The sequence below is a fragment of the Ascidiella aspersa genome, chromosome 4, assembly GCF_963924565.1.
Source record: "Ascidiella aspersa chromosome 4, kaAscAspe10.2, whole genome shotgun sequence".
NCBI lineage: Eukaryota > Metazoa > Chordata > Ascidiacea > Phlebobranchia > Ascidiidae > Ascidiella > Ascidiella aspersa.
In genome coordinates this window covers 13,957,218-13,978,465 of record NC_139450.1, presented here as the reverse complement: position 1 = coordinate 13,978,465, position 21,248 = coordinate 13,957,218, and the positions used below count along the sequence as shown (strand labels likewise).

The 21,248-nt window shown below is 37.6% G+C and overlaps 2 protein-coding genes across 2 annotated transcripts; one reads left to right on the top strand and one right to left on the bottom strand.

Moving 5' to 3' along the window:
- Positions 1-1,741: 1,741 nt before the first annotated feature.
- LOC146148044 (choline/ethanolamine transporter flvcr2a-like) lies at positions 1,742-3,160 on the bottom strand. Its single transcript, XM_083387987.1, has one exon. The coding sequence runs from the start codon at positions 3,158-3,160 to the stop codon at positions 1,742-1,744; it is 1,419 nt and encodes a 472-aa protein (XP_083244113.1).
- Positions 3,161-7,174: 4,014 nt separating this feature from the next.
- On the top strand, positions 7,175-21,247 carry LOC146148043 (uncharacterized). Its single transcript, XM_083387433.1, has 16 exons — positions 7,175-7,504; positions 7,693-7,725; positions 10,816-11,008; positions 11,945-12,101; positions 12,542-12,699; positions 12,976-13,101; positions 13,610-13,694; positions 13,786-13,889; positions 14,081-14,224; positions 17,544-17,666; positions 17,877-18,001; positions 18,355-18,562; positions 18,813-19,000; positions 19,202-19,331; positions 19,482-19,563; positions 19,872-21,247. Exons 1-16 carry the CDS (start codon positions 7,430-7,432, stop codon positions 20,008-20,010), a joined length of 2,070 nt encoding a protein of 689 aa, XP_083243559.1. The 5' UTR covers positions 7,175-7,429; the 3' UTR covers positions 20,011-21,247.
- The last annotated feature ends 1 nt before the right edge of the window (position 21,248 follows it).

The following is a 21,248-nucleotide window of genomic DNA, read 5'->3' as shown; positions in this document are numbered from 1 at the left end:
TCTGGTTTAGTCCTGTCCTTAAAATGCACATTTCTGCGCTAATTATACCGTTTTAAGTTTTTTTTCTTCCATATGTTTAGGGCTGATAGAGTATGGTTGGAAACCGTCAAATCGATCAATTTTAGGTAATAATGTTCTTAAATAGTCGGGAAACGTTGTTACTATAGGAACTTTCTTCATAATCCGTAATGCAAATTTTACGAACTTATGAGGACGTGAAGGCCTCCCTGAGGAAAAAAATAGTTCAATTAGTATTATAAAGTTTGAAAACCCCGAATATATTTAATAAACTTCTTTCGAATTGACGGACACATATTATTTTATGTCAATTACCTTACCCTATTTCTTCTCAGTGATATGAATTTTGTTTTCTTTTTTTGTATACATAATATCAGTTAATGTTCCGTAACCTGAATGTGACACGATACTTGATATACACTGCACAGTGTCGCATTGCTCCTTTTCAAGGTCGGAACCGGGTTGGGAAGCACCAGGCCATGTACCATCTGCTATATCGTTTGTGAACTTTTACTATATTAATTTTTTTTACGTTGTAGTATGTTTGTGTCCGTTTTATGGAAGTATTTTTAGCCTAATCGCGCCATGCACATCACGTATGACATATTGGACCTATGAACTCATATTTGCAATATTATTGAATACGATTATATCGAGTGATTTGTTAGCCTTGTTATGTGTCCAATGTGTTACATATTGTTATTTAAATTAGGACTATTTAAACCAGTGGCCCTATAGGGGGGCGCTAGTTAGCAATTCTTAGGAGGGAGGCGAGTCCTAACCCAATTTTTGATTATTGTAGTGATTTTAAGGGTTTCGTTTGGGGTAATTCTGTTTTAATGATATCCCAGCAACGGTTTATGATTTTGTAATTTGCGAGCCTTGCTACTAATTTTTAAGAGTATATTTTGAACAATATAATTGCTATTTTTTTACGACAGATTTCATTGGGCTATTTTTAGTCAGAACAATATGGTATAGTTGTAAGTTGTGTACATTGGTTGGAAACTTGGGTAAGTTATGTAATTGCGCACCGCTCCTACAGCTATACAAACTCTGTTTTTGCCAAATTTAGCATTAAAACTGTAAAAAAATTTAGCGCCTCGCGCAAATCTTTTATTTTCTAGTTTTTGTTTATTATGGTAAGTCTCTATGATTGCATTACGGCCCAATTTAAATTACAGTTTTGCTAACTTATCGATAAACGATAAAAGTTATACTCCTTTTTTCCTATTTGTTATACATACTTTATTCTAGTATAATAGTCTAGCAACAGGAGGACTCGAACTTTTTGCGCGAATCTAGAATGTTTTTGCAATATTTCCGTTGTATTGTGTGTCGTCACATCTTTTGAAACACGATTACAACTCTCACCAAATATAGTCATTTTCTTGTCTATGAGATGTTAAAGTCGCATTTCTTCCAAATACAGTAATACATTATTTCAAAATCGACAAGTTGAAGCTTTTAGGCCTTTTGACGTAATAAAAGCAAATTATGCGTTCGTTTTGCGCTTTGGCAAGTCTATAATCACATTATAATGATTTTACACAACCTTGCAAGTTAAATTGGTTTTAAAAACATTTACCCATCTTTTATGTATGACCAAGGGTTTGCTGACGTCACAATCGACTTTATACCAATATGGAAGTTTATTAATGTATTTTTTTATTACATTTAAAACGGAAAAGTTTCGCGAATAAAATAGGCCTGTCGACAAATGTCATGCACTTTCTTTTCCAAGAGTCCTCTCCGCCCCTTGGCGTTTGTAATCCGGCTTGGCGATCGCGATCACGATAACTGCTATCAACAGCCAAAGACACTGCGTTATGAGCACCCACATTCCACCGCCATAGCTGTACGCCAGCCGGCCAACCTCGGCTGCTATTACCCCGATTATAGCCTGAACCCCTACCATGAAAGGGGTGACGATGCTTTCTTCCATCGGGTAAACGTGCTCGATTGCGATTTTATAAAGCGGTATTATGCAAATTCTTATTGACAATCCGTAGAGTCCGTTGGACACACCGAGCAACCAAAAGTTTGTGTATGCGTAGCCAATCAGCAAACCGATCGAGCACAGAAAGCAGGCAAGAGCCCCAATTGCGGCTTGGATTTGAGGCATCTGGAATCTGTCAAGAATCGGGCCGCCGACCAAGCAACCGACGAAACCTCCCATGGCCATCAGACTCATTATGTATCCACTAACAACGTCTGGGTTCATGGCCCTTGGATGATCCCGGAATATTGATCTCACAATTTGGGACATAAGCGTCAGCTCCATGGTGTTTACGTGAAACACGATCCCGAAGGCAACGGTTATCAGCACAAAGGTTGGCTTGAACAGGACTTTCAAGTTTCCCAAAAAGCTCTCATCGTGACTCTTTCCGTTCACCAGTCGCATCTGCTCCCTAATACTGCCCCTCGCAACCTCGGCATAGTTGGGCGGCTTTGCCGGTTTCGTCGGCAGGAAGGTAATAAATATAAACGCGGTCGCCGTGGAAAGACCCGCCAAGGTCGTATACAAGATCAACAAGATTTGACGATTTTTGGAAGCCCATGCGTCGGTCAAGGTTGCGTTATCATGCAATCCGCGACCGCCGGGCGACACAAGAATGTTGGCTGGCAGTATGTAACCAAAAATGCTGCCACAGGACACGCCGATTAAAGCCAGGGCCGTGGCCACGCCGATCTCGTCGTTGGGAAACCAGGTCACCGCGAAAATGGGCGGAGCTGCTACCAAGGCGGAAGCCGCTAGACCGTTCGCTACTTGTGCAACGATGGCGCTGGGGAAGCCCTGTCTGTCGGAGACCGCCACTAAAATCAGGGCGTAACTCGCACACGCGAGCACGGCGGCACTGCAAATCATTCTCCTGAGGTTGGCGAGATTGCGAAAGCTGAGCCACGAGAGCAGAAGGGAGCCGACGATTACGGACGCCATCGCGGTCAAGGTCATCCAGTCGACTTGCATGTAGTGAACGTGGAAATAGAGGTGGTAGAAGTCGCTGACTTGCCCGAACCCGGCATAGTTAAAACTATTTAGCGCCTGAAGAACGACAAGAATGGAGAGGAAGAACCAGCGAACTTTGTACACCGCCGTCGATCCATCGCTATCTATGAGAGCCTCTTCCTCGCCTTTCATCTTTAATGGATTAAATGTATGATCTATAAAACCTTACCGCTATTATGTTATACCTGGGCAAAAGTTATCATTTTATTATCAAATAGTTTTAATAAAAATTAGGCAAACAACTGCTTCCAGCATATTGTTTTCACAGTCGACCTTATAATTATATCATTTTCTTGTTGAGGATATCATCATGCATGAAAATACGATCTTATAATTATGTAAAAAAATATTTCATTTTAAAAAAACTGGACAAAAACGATTTCAATTCCGCTTCTATATAGTTTAAATGAAATTACAAAACTCACTCTTTGTTATTTAAATGCTTGAATACCAACTAAACAAAACTTATATCTCAAAACCTTTGATTTTTAGCTGAATTTGCTTTGTGCTCGCTCGCGATATTGCTCCAAACTAAAACTCCACTATCCTACTTTTGCCTCCTCAAGTCGGGAAGTATGAAAGGAATGCATTGCGCTGCTGCATTTCACGAATAGTGACAGCGACATCCTTGACAAACTAATGTGATTTATAGTTTTTAGACGATTAGGCCTACAGTGATTTTAAAGAAAGGAAAGCTGCTTTGCTCTTCTGGGTCGTGCATTAGTAACACTGATGCACTTAAATCCAGTCAAGTCAAGTAATTAAAACACTGTTTCTTTACACTTTTATATCGTGCAACTACAATCACATAAATAATAACAATACCTTAAAAATGGCTTGCCAACAACAAGCTGAAATTAAACTTAGTTGTAACACAAAATGCTTACTTGCAGCATTCACGTTGTTTTAATGCGACTGAAGTTTTTGGTTTTGTCACTTATGCCTTTGACTGATCAAATATTGATCGGCAAAACACTCCTTTACGTAAGTATTATGGTTTTGGTGTAGGATCAACAGACAAGGTATTTAATTTACCCCCTTTTTAAATGTTTGTTCTATGCTTAGTGTAATTCTTAAGTGAATGTTACACTTAATACTTTTGCACACAATATATATTTAAAAGTGCATTTTTAGTGGGCCGCGAGTCACTTTTCAATAGTTTAGTGTTATCATGTAGTTGTGGGCCGCGTGATAGCCGTAAATTCATTGCACTTTGTTTTAAAAGTACATCTGGCTTAGAATTTTTATATTGTCTCAGCGGGGTTCAGACGCATTGTGTCAAATGTGGTCCTGACTCCTGAATACCTGTCGAACTATATTTTTTGCCAACTTTAACTGTATGCAAACGCAAAATTTTTCGCGCTTCGCGCGTATTTTCTTTGTTTTATACTTCAAACTAGTATGTTTTACATTATGGCATGACGGCGTTTGGGGCATCAAGGCGCCGTAATATTTCACCTTAAAAACAAATATCCTGAATTCGCCACTGTTTTCGTAGTGGTTTTAGGTAGTGGGCCTTCAATAGTTCTGAAAAGAGCACTTTTGGGCGCGAAAAAAATAGATTGCCGATCACTGGGTTAAATTGACAAAACGTCTTATTTAGCAAGATAGGAAATGTGATGCCTTTAGCACACAATCAAGAATCGCGAACTATTCGCTCATTTGAATTTATTGAGATGATTTTGTCAATTTTTAAGGGCGATTGACCCCACAGCTGTATCTGCACAAAAATCACGTAAAATTGCCTTTGTGATAAAAATATATGCGTCCTCAAACATGCATTTAGGTTTCATGATCTCGAAATGTTGTTAAACACTCCGAACTAAACTATGTTTTCTCCTTTTAGCTTGGTTTACCTGTGTAGACATTTAATTCGAGGTGAAAATTTTGTTTAATATGTTTAACTTTCTGAAATACTGTCTCACCCCGGGTATCTGAATCCAGTGTTAAAGCGATTGTCAACTCTGCATGTAAAATTTTATCATTCAAAAAACGAATATACCCATGTAAAAAGAAACTCAATTCCTGGCAATTCGGTAGCCATCCCGTCCACCCTTCTCTGTACAGTATTGGTACTCAGAGGAACAGATTTAATAACTGTAGAAGAGGCCTTGTGGTGCAAAACGGTGTCCAAAACTTCCTTCACTAATGGCAAGATCAATTCTTCGCCGATCGTATGCGGCTTGCCTTTTCTTGCAATCATCAAAGACTAATTGTAAGACGCGCGTAATCCATCATTACTTATACGGGAAAGGTTTGAAAATATCGTGCTAACAGTTTTCCGTTTTTTTGAAATTGTCCCACAGCATTTGAAAAAATTTTACACTCTTCCCTACTTAATCTGGTGAATTTTCGTTAAATGTTCGGAAAGTCTGAACGGCTTCATCGCTTCATTAGAAAACAGCACAGCAAACACATCAGCTGTGATTCGGAATTAGGGGCTGTAATAAATCCATACTGGAGATAACTTCAATTGTATTGCCTGCATTTTCGTTTTGCTAAACTCATTATTTAGCACTCTGATAACTGAAAAAAAATAACTATACCTTGGTACAGGCTCACTAACGGAAATCTAAGAATATTGCAATTCACAATCACAGTAACTATCTCGAGGCTTAAATACCCTTTTGCATCAGCAAATACGAGAAGAAATGAAAGATTATTTTGACACAAAAATGTTCTAATTTGTCTATTGACGTAACAATAAGAAAAGTAAGACAAACAAATGTATTTAATTTTGGGATTAACCGAAAATTTGTAGACTGCAACCGAAAACAGGAAAGTAAAATAAGTAAATCGAATCATATAACTATTATACAAACAGTGCAAATGTTTACTTTAGCACTGTTATTAGGTCCCCAATCGCCCATTTAGTAGTCAGCGCCCCCTTGAGAGGCGCTAACGCAGCCAAGGGGGCGCTGGAGCCCTCTTTGGCAACCACTGGATTAGACTAAGTAATTTACAGTAAAACATGTAGCCTATTACATCACAATCGTCAATGCGGTGTTAACGTCGACTTGAATTTACCTTCAAACATTAACGAATAAAAGGCCAATGCGAAATGCTTAAACTGTTGTGGCAAAAAGTGAAGAATTTTTAATTTGAAAATGATGTAAGTGCACAAAAGGCAAATTTTACTGCGCAATTTGTCTGATGTGACTGCGTTATTGCGCAGTTGGCAGTTCCGCACCTTAGAAGGAACACTCATTGTATTATGCATCTTTTTCGTTTTGCACCACCAAAAGGGTTTTTCAGTAGATAAACTGAACATACTTCATTGTGCCTTCGATTTGCAAATTGTTAAATTTGTGGATGTGTGCAAAATTAAAAAAACCTCCTTTAAAAAGGAGGATTGTACACTTTGTATTGTTTTGTATTGTATCAATTTGTATCACAAAATTTGTATTGTGAAGTTGATAGGAGCAGTGAATAAATCACGAGGCTGCGTGTGGTGACCTAGGGATTGCTAGGCTTTTATTAACTATGTTGCAAGTAAACATTTCCTACAACACAAGTAAACAAATAATAATGAAGAACATGAAACAAACGTTCAAATAAACAGATAGCATAAAAAACAAACGAACAATTAAACAAAGAGTATGACAAAAGATACAAAACGCAACTTTACCACACAGACACAGCGTATTTTTCAGTTTAAAGGTAATTGGTCAATTGGACATGCTTTGTGAAAAAAAAGTTTCGCGACACAAGGAGTGTTAGTTGGCTGAAATTCGACAACGTCCATGTAACACCGGCGCCAGCTGTAATATTAAATGAAGGTTTGTTGACCGACAATGACAAACCAACTTCTCAGAACCTCGGTTCGTCATTCAAGCCGAAACAAAAATAAGCGATTGTTATGGATGATATCTTCCTGTTGAGTTCGCGCGCAACGCCGAGTGGCAAGAGCTCACTTGCTATGCGCCCCTGTTTCTGCTGCTGCTACTGCTGGCTGTAAGAGGTCGCAAACATAAAGCAATCGGAAATTACATCACGTGTGATGCATCACATCCGCTCGAGCGCTACGTCATAGGCGCGCTACTATAGGCCGCTTTGGTGGCAGGAAGCGTTTTTTGACTAAGCGCCTGCTTGTCTACTAAATGCGCCCTTGTAAGCCACCGACGATCATTTCTTAATGTGGCCACACTTGCGTTTTACTAATCTACGAAAACCGCTGAGACCTGTAAAGGATTCAGTTTTTCTAATTCTCAAAATAATCGCCGCTTTAGTTTAGGGTTTTGGAATTCGAAACTATCTGAATATATAGTGCTGCAAAAAGTGTCTACTGCCTCATTAGACAAGCAAACGTTCTTTTCAAACAAACGAGCGTCGCTCGTACGGAATAGCTAATTTAAAGAAGTAGTGGTGACTCCTTGAAAAAGATAATAAAAGGAAATAAAGATGTCAAGACTTACGATTGTCACAGTACTACTATGCTACTTTGTTGGAAAATTTGCAAGATCCGCTAGAATACCGGTAAATGTTAGTTTTTTTTTAAATATTACTAACCTGTAAAAATAGTTATAATGTGATAAGTTAAGCAACAACATCTTGTGTTATTGCGAAAATTGTAAGACAAAACAACAGCGAATTCGTGTCAAGACAAAAGAACAACCGAATTTGTGTCATTACAAACAATTAAGTAAACTCTTTTTATGTTCCAGGCTCCCTTATCAGCATCTCCTGAGAGCGAAACGGTTAGTTGGAAAATTTTGTAGATTCATTTAATAACAAATGCAATACGCAGAACCACCTATATATATATTTTCCGACACATCGTGACTGAATTAATTCCGGTTGCGTTGGCTACAGTAATACAGCATGAATTTGCAACATGGCACTGTTGAACTGTATCTGACTGCATGAATTATTTTTTAAATAAGCAAAAGAAGAGTTCGTCAAAAGTCACACGTTAGGTCAAAATTATTTAAAATTATGCCGGTATAATTAACCACGCAGGTCGCAGGCCTAGTTTAGGTCTATCTATCGCATTATAGGTTCAGCGCGAACTTTGTCTTTTGCCAGATAGTTGTATATCACTGAAATGTATTGGATCGTATTTTCTATGTCTTTTTTGTTCGTGATTTGCGATTATTCCAATAATAGCGGGAAATAACTCTGTAATAAAAATTCTTACATTCAAATAAGTATACATATAAACAACTTACTGTACATAAACTGCCATATAGTGTGTTTAAGAATCACTAACTTGTCATTATGGCAATCAATGTTGCCTGTATAAATGTTAAAATATGTTGTTGAAAGATGTTTTGTCTTGATTCTACGGGACGTTTTCAAAAATAATACTTAGAGGCAGCAGTAAATATACTGTACGTGTTTTATTTAGAACATTGCCATTATGTCGATTGTTTCTGACAACAAATTAAACATGGAAAATCATAAGACTAGCATATCCAACGTGACTGTCGTTCACTGGCGTCATGTTGTTTACTACAGTGCTCATCGGATGTATATACGTAGTTGTTTGTCATAAATGACTATTAGGCTACCACAATGAGAAAGAAAATTAGTCAAAATTACTGTTATTCGAGTTTTCACGCATGTAATTTTTATTGTCAACCGCAAAGTACGCGTGTTCTGTAAAATAGTTTGGTATGACTTAAACAGCCGGAATAAGGTTGAAAGAACTATTTACAGCACCAAACCCCTATCTTAATTTTGTTGCCAACTCCCCTAATACTCTAACACAAATTCAACCCTAGCCAATTAAGGACTTGTTCCGAAAGTTTTAGGTATAGTGTTCCGACAATTTTATGTCGTATTACGCCATTGATTTTACTGGGTATTGTCTTTTTTATGTCGCTAGTCTTAGCACTGTTTTGTTATAGAATAGAATAATAGATAATTCCGCTTCAGATATTGTTGCTTTGTGAGTCTTATCGTCAGGGTTACCATCTGCTCAGACCAAAAAATAAGCACGCTACTTCAAAAAAATAAGCACGCTACTAAAGATCAGGGACAGATCCAGGACTCCGGGGGTGAAATCCAAGGTTTCAGAAATAACGTTATGAAATGAAATAAAAACTTGAAAAACAGCTATTTTTGTATGCGCAAAAAGTAGCTTAATCGGGCGAAGCGTAAAAAAATGCGTTTATTAGGTTGAAATTGGCAAGTTAACCACCCTTATTTAATGCAAGCTTTGTCAATTTTTTCGCGTCAGAGCGCACCAGTTATACAAATTTTAAACCAGGGGTCGGCAACCTTTTTTTAGTCGCTGGCCAAAACCAAACCCAGAAAGGTCTTTGCAGGCCACACAAAATGATAACTAAGAATTGTGTGATTGAAATGTTAGAACAACTGTGAATCAGACGGGTCTTGGATATTTTTTGCACTTTAAAACGTGTTTAATTACATTTACAGACGCAGTAAAGTGTTGACGCAAAGCGTGAAAAAAAAGTTTGTTTGGTTTAAAATTCGAGTTCGCACGTTCGTCATCCAAGCTACTAGCGAAAAGTTTAACAAAAATACTCTAAGGGAACGCGATATCATTTAAAGTTAATCTAGCTCAGTGTTTGTTAATCGATTTAAGTCAAGGCGGCACCTGGCAAGTGAAGCGAGCGCGATTTGTTTTGGTATAGTGGTATTTCTTGCAAGTTTTTATTACATTGCCGAAATGAAAAATAAAAAAATGTTAAAAAATATACGTCCAATATTTTTTAATATGTTTCCGTTTTTGCGCGACGCATTTGGAAGCCATCCAACGGTAAAGAATCGCTTATCTAGTTGGAAAGCCAGCATCAAAACGTAAACAAAGTGGACGTAGAATGAAGATTCGCGCGTAGCGCGAAAATTTTTTGCAATTACGTGGTTAAAATGGACAAAAAGATTGCGCAATAGACTCGTGTCTAATTTGTCAAAGAGGCGGCGGGCCGGATGAATTACATCGGCGGGACGGATCCGGCCCGCGAGCCGTAGGTTGCCGACCCCTGTTTTAAACCATGGTGCATGGCAGCATGAAACGCCTAATTCTGACCCTGCCTGGTAGTTAAGTTTGGTTCACTTGGCGGAGTTGGCTTGTAATAAAATTATTCATTGAATGATTTACTGTAATGCATCTAGCAATTTTTTTATAGTAACATTGTGTTTTCCATAGCCTATATGGGCTGATTTAGTATTTTGTCTGTACTGACACAAAGAAAAAACAGTCCTCACGTCAAGCCGAAAGTTTACTTGATTGCTAAAGAAACCTACCACACTTCTATAGGCTACAATGTACTTTTTTAGATTTAGAATAAACAATCACAATACATTGTTATTATGTAATTTATTGCATTACTGTTATAATCTGGATTAAATAACTTGGTAAATATAAATAAAAAATTGATAAAGAACGCGTTTAGAAACTAAAATAAGACAAACTAAGCACGCAACTCTAAAATAAGCACGTTTCTTAGAAATAAGCACATTTGCGTTTTCTAAGACACTGCGCCCAAAAATAAGCACAAATCTTAGAAATAAGCACGGTATGGTAACCCTGCTTATCGTGTATTCCCGTTTGACTGTATTTTGGATAATCGTGGTTATAGTAGATAGTTATGTTTGGGCTGTTTTTCAATTCCTCAAAGTCATGTTTCACTGGTTTGTGTACAACATATCGCCACAATACTATAAATACTGTAATACTACAATAATTCACCGTTTTTTAATGAAAAGCTATTTTTGACAAAAGCACATAGCCACACATGTAAATCAACCTGGAAAAACCGTCTTTATTCCGTTCCCCAAACCAAGTACAAAACAACAAAGAATCCCAACCCATCTTTTAGGAAATCAACCAAGTGATCGACTATTTGCAAAACTTCACCTCTTTTACGATGGTCCGCGCCGGCACCGCTGGCACCTCAAGTAATGGTGGCGTGGGTGGTTCGCGACGCCAGACGATCTCGGAGGTAGCAACATCGCCGTCCTTCGTCGAGAACGTCATGATGCTTCAGAGGGATGTCGGAGAACCTGAAACAGGTCAGTTGCTTTTTAAGCGATACTACTATGACCTGCGTTATCTTGACTATAGGCATACAACGATACGTACTTGACTTCGACTCGTTATTGGGATACAAAAGCTTGGTGGTTTCATGCTCTCATCGCTATACTCTAAAAGTAAAAACAGATATTTTGTTGTAACCTTTAGTTTTTTGTTCCTCGTTTTTCAAATATTGTATGGAGTTTAAAGTGTTTTTTTTATTTTCCCTGTTTTTAATTTATTCTTTAAAAATATAGATCCCATGTTAATTTTAACAAACAGAAATTTGTTTGGTTTATCTTTTACAATGGCTTGAACTTGCCATGTGTTGAAAACGACTTCAAGTGATATAAAAAAAATACGCGGGATTAATTCATTTGAAAGACCTAATTGGCCTATTGTTTGGGAAAACATCATGTAACTTTGTTTGTGTGTCAACAATTAACTTTAAGACCAAGCCTGTATAGGTGCTTATAAAAAACTGCTTAAAACAGGGGTTCTTAAACTTTTTTACCGCCAACCCCTAAATTTTTTTTTTGCTTTGCATGGACCCCGATAGACAAGAAAAGCAAATGACGTCATAAATTGACGTCACAAACCACAATACAAATAGACTTCATGACTCTAAGGGTTAAATGGAGTCTAACTATACATTCAGTACAAAATCGTTTAATTTTTAAATAAGTGTTTTCTTTAAAAAATTGATAACTTCAAGTATACCGTACACTAGTTCTTTAATTAGGCCTTCATGGACCCCCTAAAACTAGTTCACGGATCCCCAAGGGGTCCATGGATCCCAGTTTAAGAACCCCTGGCTTAAAACAATAGAATTCTGCAATCGTTAAAAAGGTCCTTATCTGGTTATCTGGTAGTTCCTCTTTATGTGAGCCTGCCGCAACTAATGGCCACAACCCAAACTCTCTTTATTGTTTCAGGGATTCCTGATACAAATCTAATTAAAAAGATGAAGGGGGCTCGGTGCGGCATGGCAGACTCGCCCCCACCCGGAAGCGGTCTTGCTGAATTTGTTGAAATGAGCAAATGGGGCAAAATGTATCAAAATTCCAGGGGAACTTTCGACCTTTCTTATTCGTAAGTTGGTGTGTTAGCAACTTGCGACGCTTTGATTGCTGTAATCCATCGTTTGCTAAGGAAGTTCGATGCCCTTTTCAGTAGTTTTACAGACAATGAGTACCGTAGTATTTTATTCTCATAATAAGGTTAGGTTTTACTTGTACCTCTTGTATTTAATAATCTTAACTTACAATAAGTAAAACAATTTTATCTATTTACATAAGTGCGCAATACTTGAAACCTTGTACTGGGCAGCACCCACGCTTTTTAACTTTTCAACCTCTCATTAAATCATCAATAAATTAGATAGAGTGATCGACAGTGAATAAAACCCAACACAAAACCTTGTTTTTTATGATAATTTGTTAAATAAACTATATACGTGTAAACTAGTTACATGACAATATAACCACAAGTTGGTCGCACATTGGTAAATATTTCCACTTAATTCTATGTAGTTTTTTCTCACAAACCTTTCCTGCTGGCCAGACGAGTGACATGACGGAAGGCATACTGGCTGCTATGTGCCTCTGGGAAAAGAACTCCAACATTCGGTTTGCGCGAAATCTGGGCGAGGAAGTTAAAAATGCCGATGTAACTATTTCATTCAACACAGGTAAGAGCAAACCAAACTGAAACTCTTGCTGTTTGTCATGACTTGGGTCGAAATTAGACCTGTCATATTTCTCTGTAACAAGTTATCATTTGAGATTTCAACGGCTTAATCAAAAGTTCACGCAACATCAGAACATACAGTTTTGTTTTTATGTTTGGATAGAAGCATATTTCAATTCGGTACAACTTACATTAACGGTAACTTTCAAAAATCTAGTTCTCTTATTCAGTGTTACTTCCACTGTAGTCCCTTTTGATTATACGTGGTTGTATGCAGGTAATCACCACGATGGATTTCCGTTTGACGGTAGAGGTGGAACACTGGCCCATGCATTTTACCCCGACAGTGGGAAGCTACACTTCGATAAGTCTGAAAAATGGTTTTTGTCAAGAAACAACAAAAGTGAGTGGCACAAACCGCCTGCCATTTGCCTAGAATGTATATATATATATACATCAATTGCTTTAAAACTGGCCTTGAAACCAATTAAAGAAGTATCAAAAAGCGTGAACCTATATATAAATGTAGATATCCTAGAAGTCTAACGTAGCATTGAGTACCTTTATTATCGCGACCACAAAACTTGGTAAATACGTCAGATTTCCTATACGCTTACGTGTTTTAGACGTACCGTTATGACGTCATCTCTATACATTTTATCGGTTCCGGTACAAAACTATTCTACTGTCACCCTGTATCAAGTTGAAGATGGACATTGACCTAGCATTTTAAATCATCTATATTATTTGTAATTGCTTTCTGCAGAGGCCACATTGTTTATCACAGTTTATTGTCAACTTTATATCCAATGACCATTACCACATGCTACACAGAGTAGCATGAGTTTGCAATATCTATTTTATAATCATTAAACATGATGTTTAGATCCACATTGTTTATTGATTAATAGATAACTACGGAGCAAAAGACATTTTTACGGTGGCAGCCCATGAGCTTGGCCACTCTCTAGGACTCAAGCATTCAAGTGTTAGCAAGTAAGAGCAATAGAAATGCCTAAAATTTGAAACAGTCAATGTTATATTTTTGCTATGCGAATGACTATTTTGCTCTTTGGTTTATGTTTAGGGCCCTAATGGCACCATTTTACAAATTTGTCGCCTCCTATGAAAACTACAAACTGCCACAAGACGAAAAAGACGGAATGAAAAATCTGTACGGAAATCTTCGAGGTATAAACGAGTGATCAACTCTTATAGTAGCTGGTGTTTAACACTTTACAACTCTCGCCGAAACACTCAGACCCAATTTAACCTAAGTGTTACCGCATTCGAAGGGCTGTATGTTAGTCACATACTATGTGTCGTATATACAAATGCTTACTTTACAATCTTAAATAAGGGTGTCATGCTTGTCTGACCAGGTTCCTTTTCGAGGGTACAGGCGTCAGCGTGTTACGCTTTGAAGAAATACACCGGTTCGAATCCCGTCGCTCCGATACCCACAAAATACCCACAAGCTACAACTACGACTACCGCTTCAACCAGTAGGCCAAGGATTCCAACGGGTGAGGCGTGTTTCTTAAACGGTAGAGCGTTAGTGAAGACTAAATAGGGTCTGAGATCAACGTGTTACGAATGTATGGATCATTGCTTTTATAAGTATTGTTCGTCGCTTTCATCGCCATTGTTTTTCCGATTTCGAGTTCCATAAAAAGTTTCCTGGTGTAAACCACCATACAAAATGTGACTCATAGAATTTTCCAACACTGCTTTTAGCCGTATTGTATTGAGGTCGGTTTTACCAAGCTGACCATGCACACTAAATCGATTCTTTCGTTTCTCGATTGCGATAATCCCTCCAGCGTGCGTGGATAACGATGACCGAGTTACTTGTGACCAGTTCAAAGCTGACGACTTCTGCCTGACCTATCCTGGAGCAGCCAGTCAGCTGTGCGCAAAAACTTGCGGATTGTGTACGTATACTTGCTTATGGGTGGCAAGGTGCTGCATAAAGCGGGTGTCGTTTTATGTCAATATCCCCATACAGCAAGTAACTCACTTTGTTACTGGATAATTAGCAGTTTTAGGAAGCGAAATACCCAAAAACATTTTTTCTATGTATTTGCTTTTTAAGGCAACTAACGTCTCACTACATATAGGATACCAGAATAAACCAAATCATATTGCTCGAATACACAAATTCATTTTTTTAGTATTTGTTGAGTGACAATAAATAATATAGACTAGAAAAATTAAAATACCCATTTGATTTACCTCTGTTTCACCTGACCCATACGTGTAATAATACTGTCGCCTATGAGTGGTTTGCGATCTGTAACAACCGGATAAAAGTGGTCATTGCGGATATCCGAATGGTCTAGTTACAAACTGTCCCGCATGCTGACCACAGTTAACCCCGCTCAAATACCCGCTATAGTTACTAAGAACAACTGTTGTGTTTTGTTGGAATTAGTTTACTTTTTGTGGACAACATTTCACGTAAAGGTTTCATTAGGAAATATGTTTCCTTGGGGTTTTTCGTTAAACAACGTAACCAAACATTTAAATTGCAAACCTATATAGGTGTTACTTCCAGGACACAGTTCCAGCAAAATAAAGGGTTGAAAATAACAGGTATTTTTTTCTTGCGAAATATTTTGGTGGTGATTGGGTGGCTTGGTGTTTTTTATAGAATAGTACACTGTAATTGCCATAGCGTGTTAACATGTCCAAGCTGTAGACAACATTCGGTGTTCTACTGTTGTTCAACCGAAAAACGTAGTTTCAACGTTTTAGTGTTATCCTCATGCCAACGTCACCTAAAGGGAAGTATTAATATAAGTTGCAACTGACTGTCAGTCGCCTACGTAACAGTTTGTTCCGGAACAAAGCTTATGTACGTCAGAGGGTGCTTTTTGGTGTTTTGTTTTCGAGTGTCGTGATTTTATTGCCGTGTGGTGCTTTTTCTGTTAAGTCGAAAAGTGCTGCTACTTTTGGTGTTGAGCCTTGCGTCATGCATTGATCACGTAAACAAAGCAACATAAGGCTTGTCATAGGTTGCTTCGGGTACGTGAACTACCGGCGGTACTTGCGTATTGTTTACTGCATCATTTTAAGAGGAACTTCGCCTTAATCATCAGAGCAAGGGGCGGATTGATTAGTCCTGGGGCGATCACTTGCGATTTGGCAATATTTGTGTTTTATTGAAAGGACTGGTACCCGAAAAATCGTTAAATGGGTATTACAGCGCGCGGTTGTTTTTACTTGAACTACTATTCTTTCTTTTTGGTGATTAGGGCGATAAGTTTTTTATCTAAAGAAATAAATTTTGACCTATAAAATTAAAATTTTGACAACTTTTGACCAAATTTTGGCAAGACTCTTTAAACTGTTTAGTTGGTTTTTCTCAGTCAGTTGTCCACAACCTGTGGCTCGCGACCCCACGTGGGGTCGCCTAAAATTTTTGTGGGGTCGCCATAACTCACCATATTCCTGCTGTTTTAGTGTGATTAATATATTTCGTTCTCACACTATTATACGTGACTAAGTGCATCTTCTACATAAAATTGCTGTTTCAAGCTCTAAGAGTTGCTAAATCAGCTAACGTAACATTTCACATACATATAGGTTTCTTTGATTTAGCCACAGTTCGCTAGAAATGTGTAGAATTTACGCATATTCTGTTGCGTTACTTTGTTCCAGCATTATTTGAAATATTTCGTTTGAAGCTGAAAACAAATGGGGTCGCAATGTAAATTCTGATTTCGTTCTATTTAAATTGGGGTCGCTAACTAAAAAGGTTGGAGATCACTGATCTAAGTAATTAGATTGCTAAAATACAAGCTAAAAATAATTGAAAAAAAACACCTAGCTAAGACTGAAACTATCGGAAGCAAAAACGAATTCGAACTAAACCTAATGCGATCACCAAATAAGTTTTAAACAATTTTTTTGGTAAACTAAATTGTAGCTGAACGACAGTTTCACAAAGCACACTACAGTTTTTGTTAATATCGTACACAATAATTTTTAATGAATTTTGATTTGAAAAAAAATTGACAAATTTTGACCTGACTTGTAAATTTTGACTTTTTTGCTAAGACAAAAAATGATCGCCCTATTGATGACTATTTATGTTTGCTCAACTTGTAAATGTCAGAACAACTTTTTAAGCCCTATTCGGTTTAAACGTGATTGTCGTTTTAATTTTTGGAAAGTTTTAACATCAGCAAAATGCTATTAATAAAGATCGCGTTTATTTGTTTGTGCGAAACCCATTGTTTGTTGCCGTCTTCCAAATAAAAGTTCCCTGGCGCTAGGATTAGTGACATCAGTCACTGTACCAAGCGAGCCATATTTAGCAGCATTTATTCTAAAATGACGAACAGCCTTTCAGCGCCCTATTTCGTTTAATTTCGGGTCTTACAGTTATCAAGACTTAACCTGGCATAACGCTCGTGGAATATCTACACTAATGATTGCCAGTCAATAAAGTACGCAAATTAAGTTCCTGCTTAATGTTCAGCTTTAAAAAACAGTTAGGCCTATAATGCAACTGCTACAAAGGATCAACTTCGGTTCGATAAAAAAGTTCCCGGTAGCATGACGCTTTCTGCAATTTTCACGATTTTATTTTTCTGTGTTTTAACTTTGTTGTTCTGATTGAAAACAGCCCCAACTCCCCACTTAAAACAATTGACTCGTGGAACTTAAGCAGTCCGATAGTTTGCTTCAAACCGCCAGGGTTTTCCACACAGCAGAAAAGTATATCACTCGATTTACACCACGTAGTATTGCTTGCTTCGTAACGACAAACTGAACACACCATCGGTCACCGAGTTAAGCGAAAGTCTGTCCTGTGGTGACAATTTATTTTTTCTACAGAAACTTGCCCCGGAAAAAATTCCACTTATTGTCAATCGTGGAAAAGGGCCGGTTACTGCACAGATGACAGACAAATCCAGACCATGATCCGCCTCTGCAAACAAACGTGCGGATATTGTCCAGGTACACGGGAACATGCAAATTTAATTTAAAAATACAAAATATTCAAATTCCCAAACGGGACATAAACTCTGCTGCAATCTCTAAAAACCAATACAAATTGCATAGTGCCAAGTGCCATTAGATCAAAAATAAACTATAAAAGAAAGTGATGGTCAATCGATAATCACAATTTTAAAAAAATTGCTCAATTTTAAACTACTCTTATCGCAGTGAGAGGCGAGAGAAAGCCGCAAGTAGCTGTTTCGCCGCCAAGAAGGGTGTGTGACATCAGGACATTCGACACCGTGTTCGTCAAATACGACTACAGGGGACGATTCAAAGCGGACTTTGTAAAGGTGGGGGGGAAACATAAAATAAAACGACGGTGTAAAATAACTCGTTTAGCCTTTGATTCGTTTTTATTTTCGCAACACAGCTAACTTTATGCACCTCTTTAAATAACACAGTGGTGGGATGGCGCTCTACTGTATACTCAAACAATTACAGTACCGGTACATAAGGTTGCGGCTGCCACATTGTTGGACATATTTTATTAAACACATTACCCTCCTAACTATATGTAATAAAAAATTGTGATATGCTAAAACTACATTTATATCAATATAATTAGGGGCTGCAACGCGTGAGAATGCTGAAGACTAACTCTTGTTCGCTTAACAACATCGAAATTTGATTTTACATTTTCAAGGATGACTACTTTTTCCCGATGGAGTCTGATCTGCCGTCCTACAGCTTCTTAGAGAGCAACGTGGTGGTGGATTACCAGCTCCGTTGGATATTCGACCCCAAAACCGTTCCCGCCTCTTATTACAAGTACACTATCACCAACGCCCTCTCGCGGACCAAAAACGTGGCTGCGATTCTGCAAAAGAGAACAAGTCTTTGGATCATTCAAAGTAAGTCAGTCTACTATATCTTGACTATAATCACAACTATGTGTTCTCTTTATGTTTTACATTCGGTTTTAAAATATAAATATATAGTTGTTTTGATTGATATGCCATAATTCTTTACCGAAGAATAGGGCAAAGAAGGTATATTCAAAAAATACCATGTAAAGGTTATAGACAAAGGATTTTTTAAATTTATTGTTCCAAATTCCTGGAAAAAATTACCTTTTTTGATGTGTTCCGCATTTTTCTTTAGAGTCCGGACGAGTGGACGAATACCGTCAAAGTGGTCCTCAAGTTCAATTTGTTGACCAGCATAAGCTGCAAAGGCTGTTCGTCGACTACCCTCACAACACCGTGGATGCCGCCTACGTTAAATACGATAGGAACCTGCGCAAGGACGTCTACACGCTTTTCTACAAGCAGAGCTTTTGGAAATTCGAGGTAGAGCTTAAGATAAAAAAACGAAATTTAGACCATGCTGTGGAGAAGCCACGAAAATCTTATAAAACTATATAATAACAATTCGTCAAAACTCTGCTTTAGTGCCCGTAGGCTATGCGTGTGGTAAAGCCTATTGACCTTACAAAGAAAAAAGGATTGCCTATATTTTAGTGGTTCTTATTTTAATTATGTGTTCAATAGGAAACACGCTTGGACACGTATGGAAGGGGTTATATGCAACGTTCTTTCACAATGATTGAGACTGAAAAACCGATAAAAGAATGGCAAGGAGTAGAGGCATGTAACGTAGATGCCGTTTTCGACTACGAAGGTAGGCTGCATCTATATAGTACCACCTAATTGTAACCGATAGAACGCCACCTTGGTTTTAGTTTGACCTTCACAATTTGGCGATATAGAAGTTATCAATCCAATGTATTTGCAGTATCATAAATTATTTTGTGAAACTATTTCTTTGCAGATGTACCATATTTCTTGCGGGGAAACATATTTTGGCCGGCTAATAGTTCTTACGTTCCGGTTGCCCGCGACATAACTTACAAGTAAGTCAGAGTTTGTCAGTTTGTACGAGAAAATTACTACAGGGATAATTAGTTTTTCAGTGTTAAATTAAACTTTAAGGGAGTAAACTATGTAATATGTAATGGCGGGCATCGTATTGACTCAGCTTGGTAACCGCAAAATATATTTAAAAAAATACGCTTAAAGGAAGTTATGTGCAATACTCTTTAAGTTGTAGAGTACAGAGTATGCTTCTACGCTGCCCATACGACTGCACGTACAGGTCATAAAAAACTTTTTCCTTCATTCGTTTGATAAAATGAATTTTAAAATCACGTTCTTCTTTTAGCTTTTTCCGGTGTTGGAAATCCGCTCCGACCAACTTGAAGATTCCATACCAATGCAGCAGAGCTACAAAACTGGCAGATCCTTCTCAATGGCTCTTTGTCTTCACACTAATTTTTTTAAATCGGTGTTTCACTAATTAAGTCGTTCTTTTCGTTGCCTTGACTGGTCAGTGGGGCATGGCGGTAGGAAACGTTAAGTTGGCGTTAACAGGGTACGGAGCAGCAAGATCTGGATTAAATAACAACATGTTTTTCTATAAGTACTAAAAGTTTTTAATGCAATACGTGTTGCAAACTGCTTTAATTGATCCCTCAACTTAATTAATTATTATATGGATATCGAAGCGTGTTTTTGTCCTCTGTGCACATTGCTATTGTTTATTTTTTCTTGTTTATGGATGCAAATCGTATTTTTTTGATAACCAAATGATATTAAGCCTAGAAGCATGCAGTGTTAAGTTTTCTCTGGAAGTTATTTTACCGCACTCTTACCATAGCAAAATTCTTATGAGTTCAGAGTCGTTTTACAGAGTTAAGGAATTTTATCAGCACAGTAACCGCAAATGGTGCAAAGGTGCTTTACACTATTCCAGTACAGTAAAGTGCGTGTTTCGGCAAGCATTACCGTAACAGCATGTATTTATGACACAGTTGGTTAATATATAATGCGTCAGCAATTTGCCAAATAAATTGTTGCAATTATATGGTAAGGTTAAAGCCTATACAACCGCATGATTTGGTTGTTATGCTGTTAAAAGTAATAAGGAAGTCGGATTTACTTTTTTATTTGTTCCATTTGGTAAAACAGTCAACTGTAAAGAATTTTTCTATTTTCTTGTGTTTACTGTTACTTTATTGCAAAGAATATGTGATTTGTCTTGCACTATTCTTAAAACTGCGCTTATGTGACAACTTTCCGGTGAAATCAACTATAGTTAAAGTTAATCGTATCGTAGTGTCGTTTATGTAACTTTGCCGCCATAATATGTGATAGTTATTGTTGTACCTTAAACTTCGCGTCGAATATCTTCTAACAATGTTGCTATCTTCTACAAATTAACTTAAGCTAAGGAAGAAACTTTTTCCAGCAACCATACAACTTGTCAAGGTAACTTGAACTGCTTTTACTTCAAAAATGTTTGGAAATCATTGATATATCCACAAGAGGTGTGCTAACTGCAAAATAAATATGGTCCAACATAGTTTTATCTCGAAATTCAAGTAATATGAAAGAAAAATAATGCTGCATGGACAAATCAGTCGTTGGACACAAACTGAACTTAGCTAAATCCTTTTTTACGCAAAACATTTCAATATTTATATATCCGACTTTTTAGGGCTGCTTTTAACTAGTGATTATATGCATTTCTGCTTTCGAT

Coding starts and splice junctions, on each gene's coding strand:
- LOC146148044 (XM_083387987.1), bottom strand. CDS start 3,160: ATGAAAGGCGAGGAAGAGGCTCTCATAGATAGCGATGGATCGACGGCG.
- LOC146148043 (XM_083387433.1), top strand. CDS start 7,430: ATGTCAAGACTTACGATTGTCACAGTACTACTATGCTACTTTGTTGGA. Junction 18,002..18,354: donor TCAAAGCGGACTTTGTAAAG/GTGGGGGGGAAA, acceptor TACATTTTCAAG/GATGACTACTTTTTCCCGAT. Junction 19,332..19,481: donor TGCCGTTTTCGACTACGAAG/GTAGGCTGCATC, acceptor ATTTCTTTGCAG/ATGTACCATATTTCTTGCGG.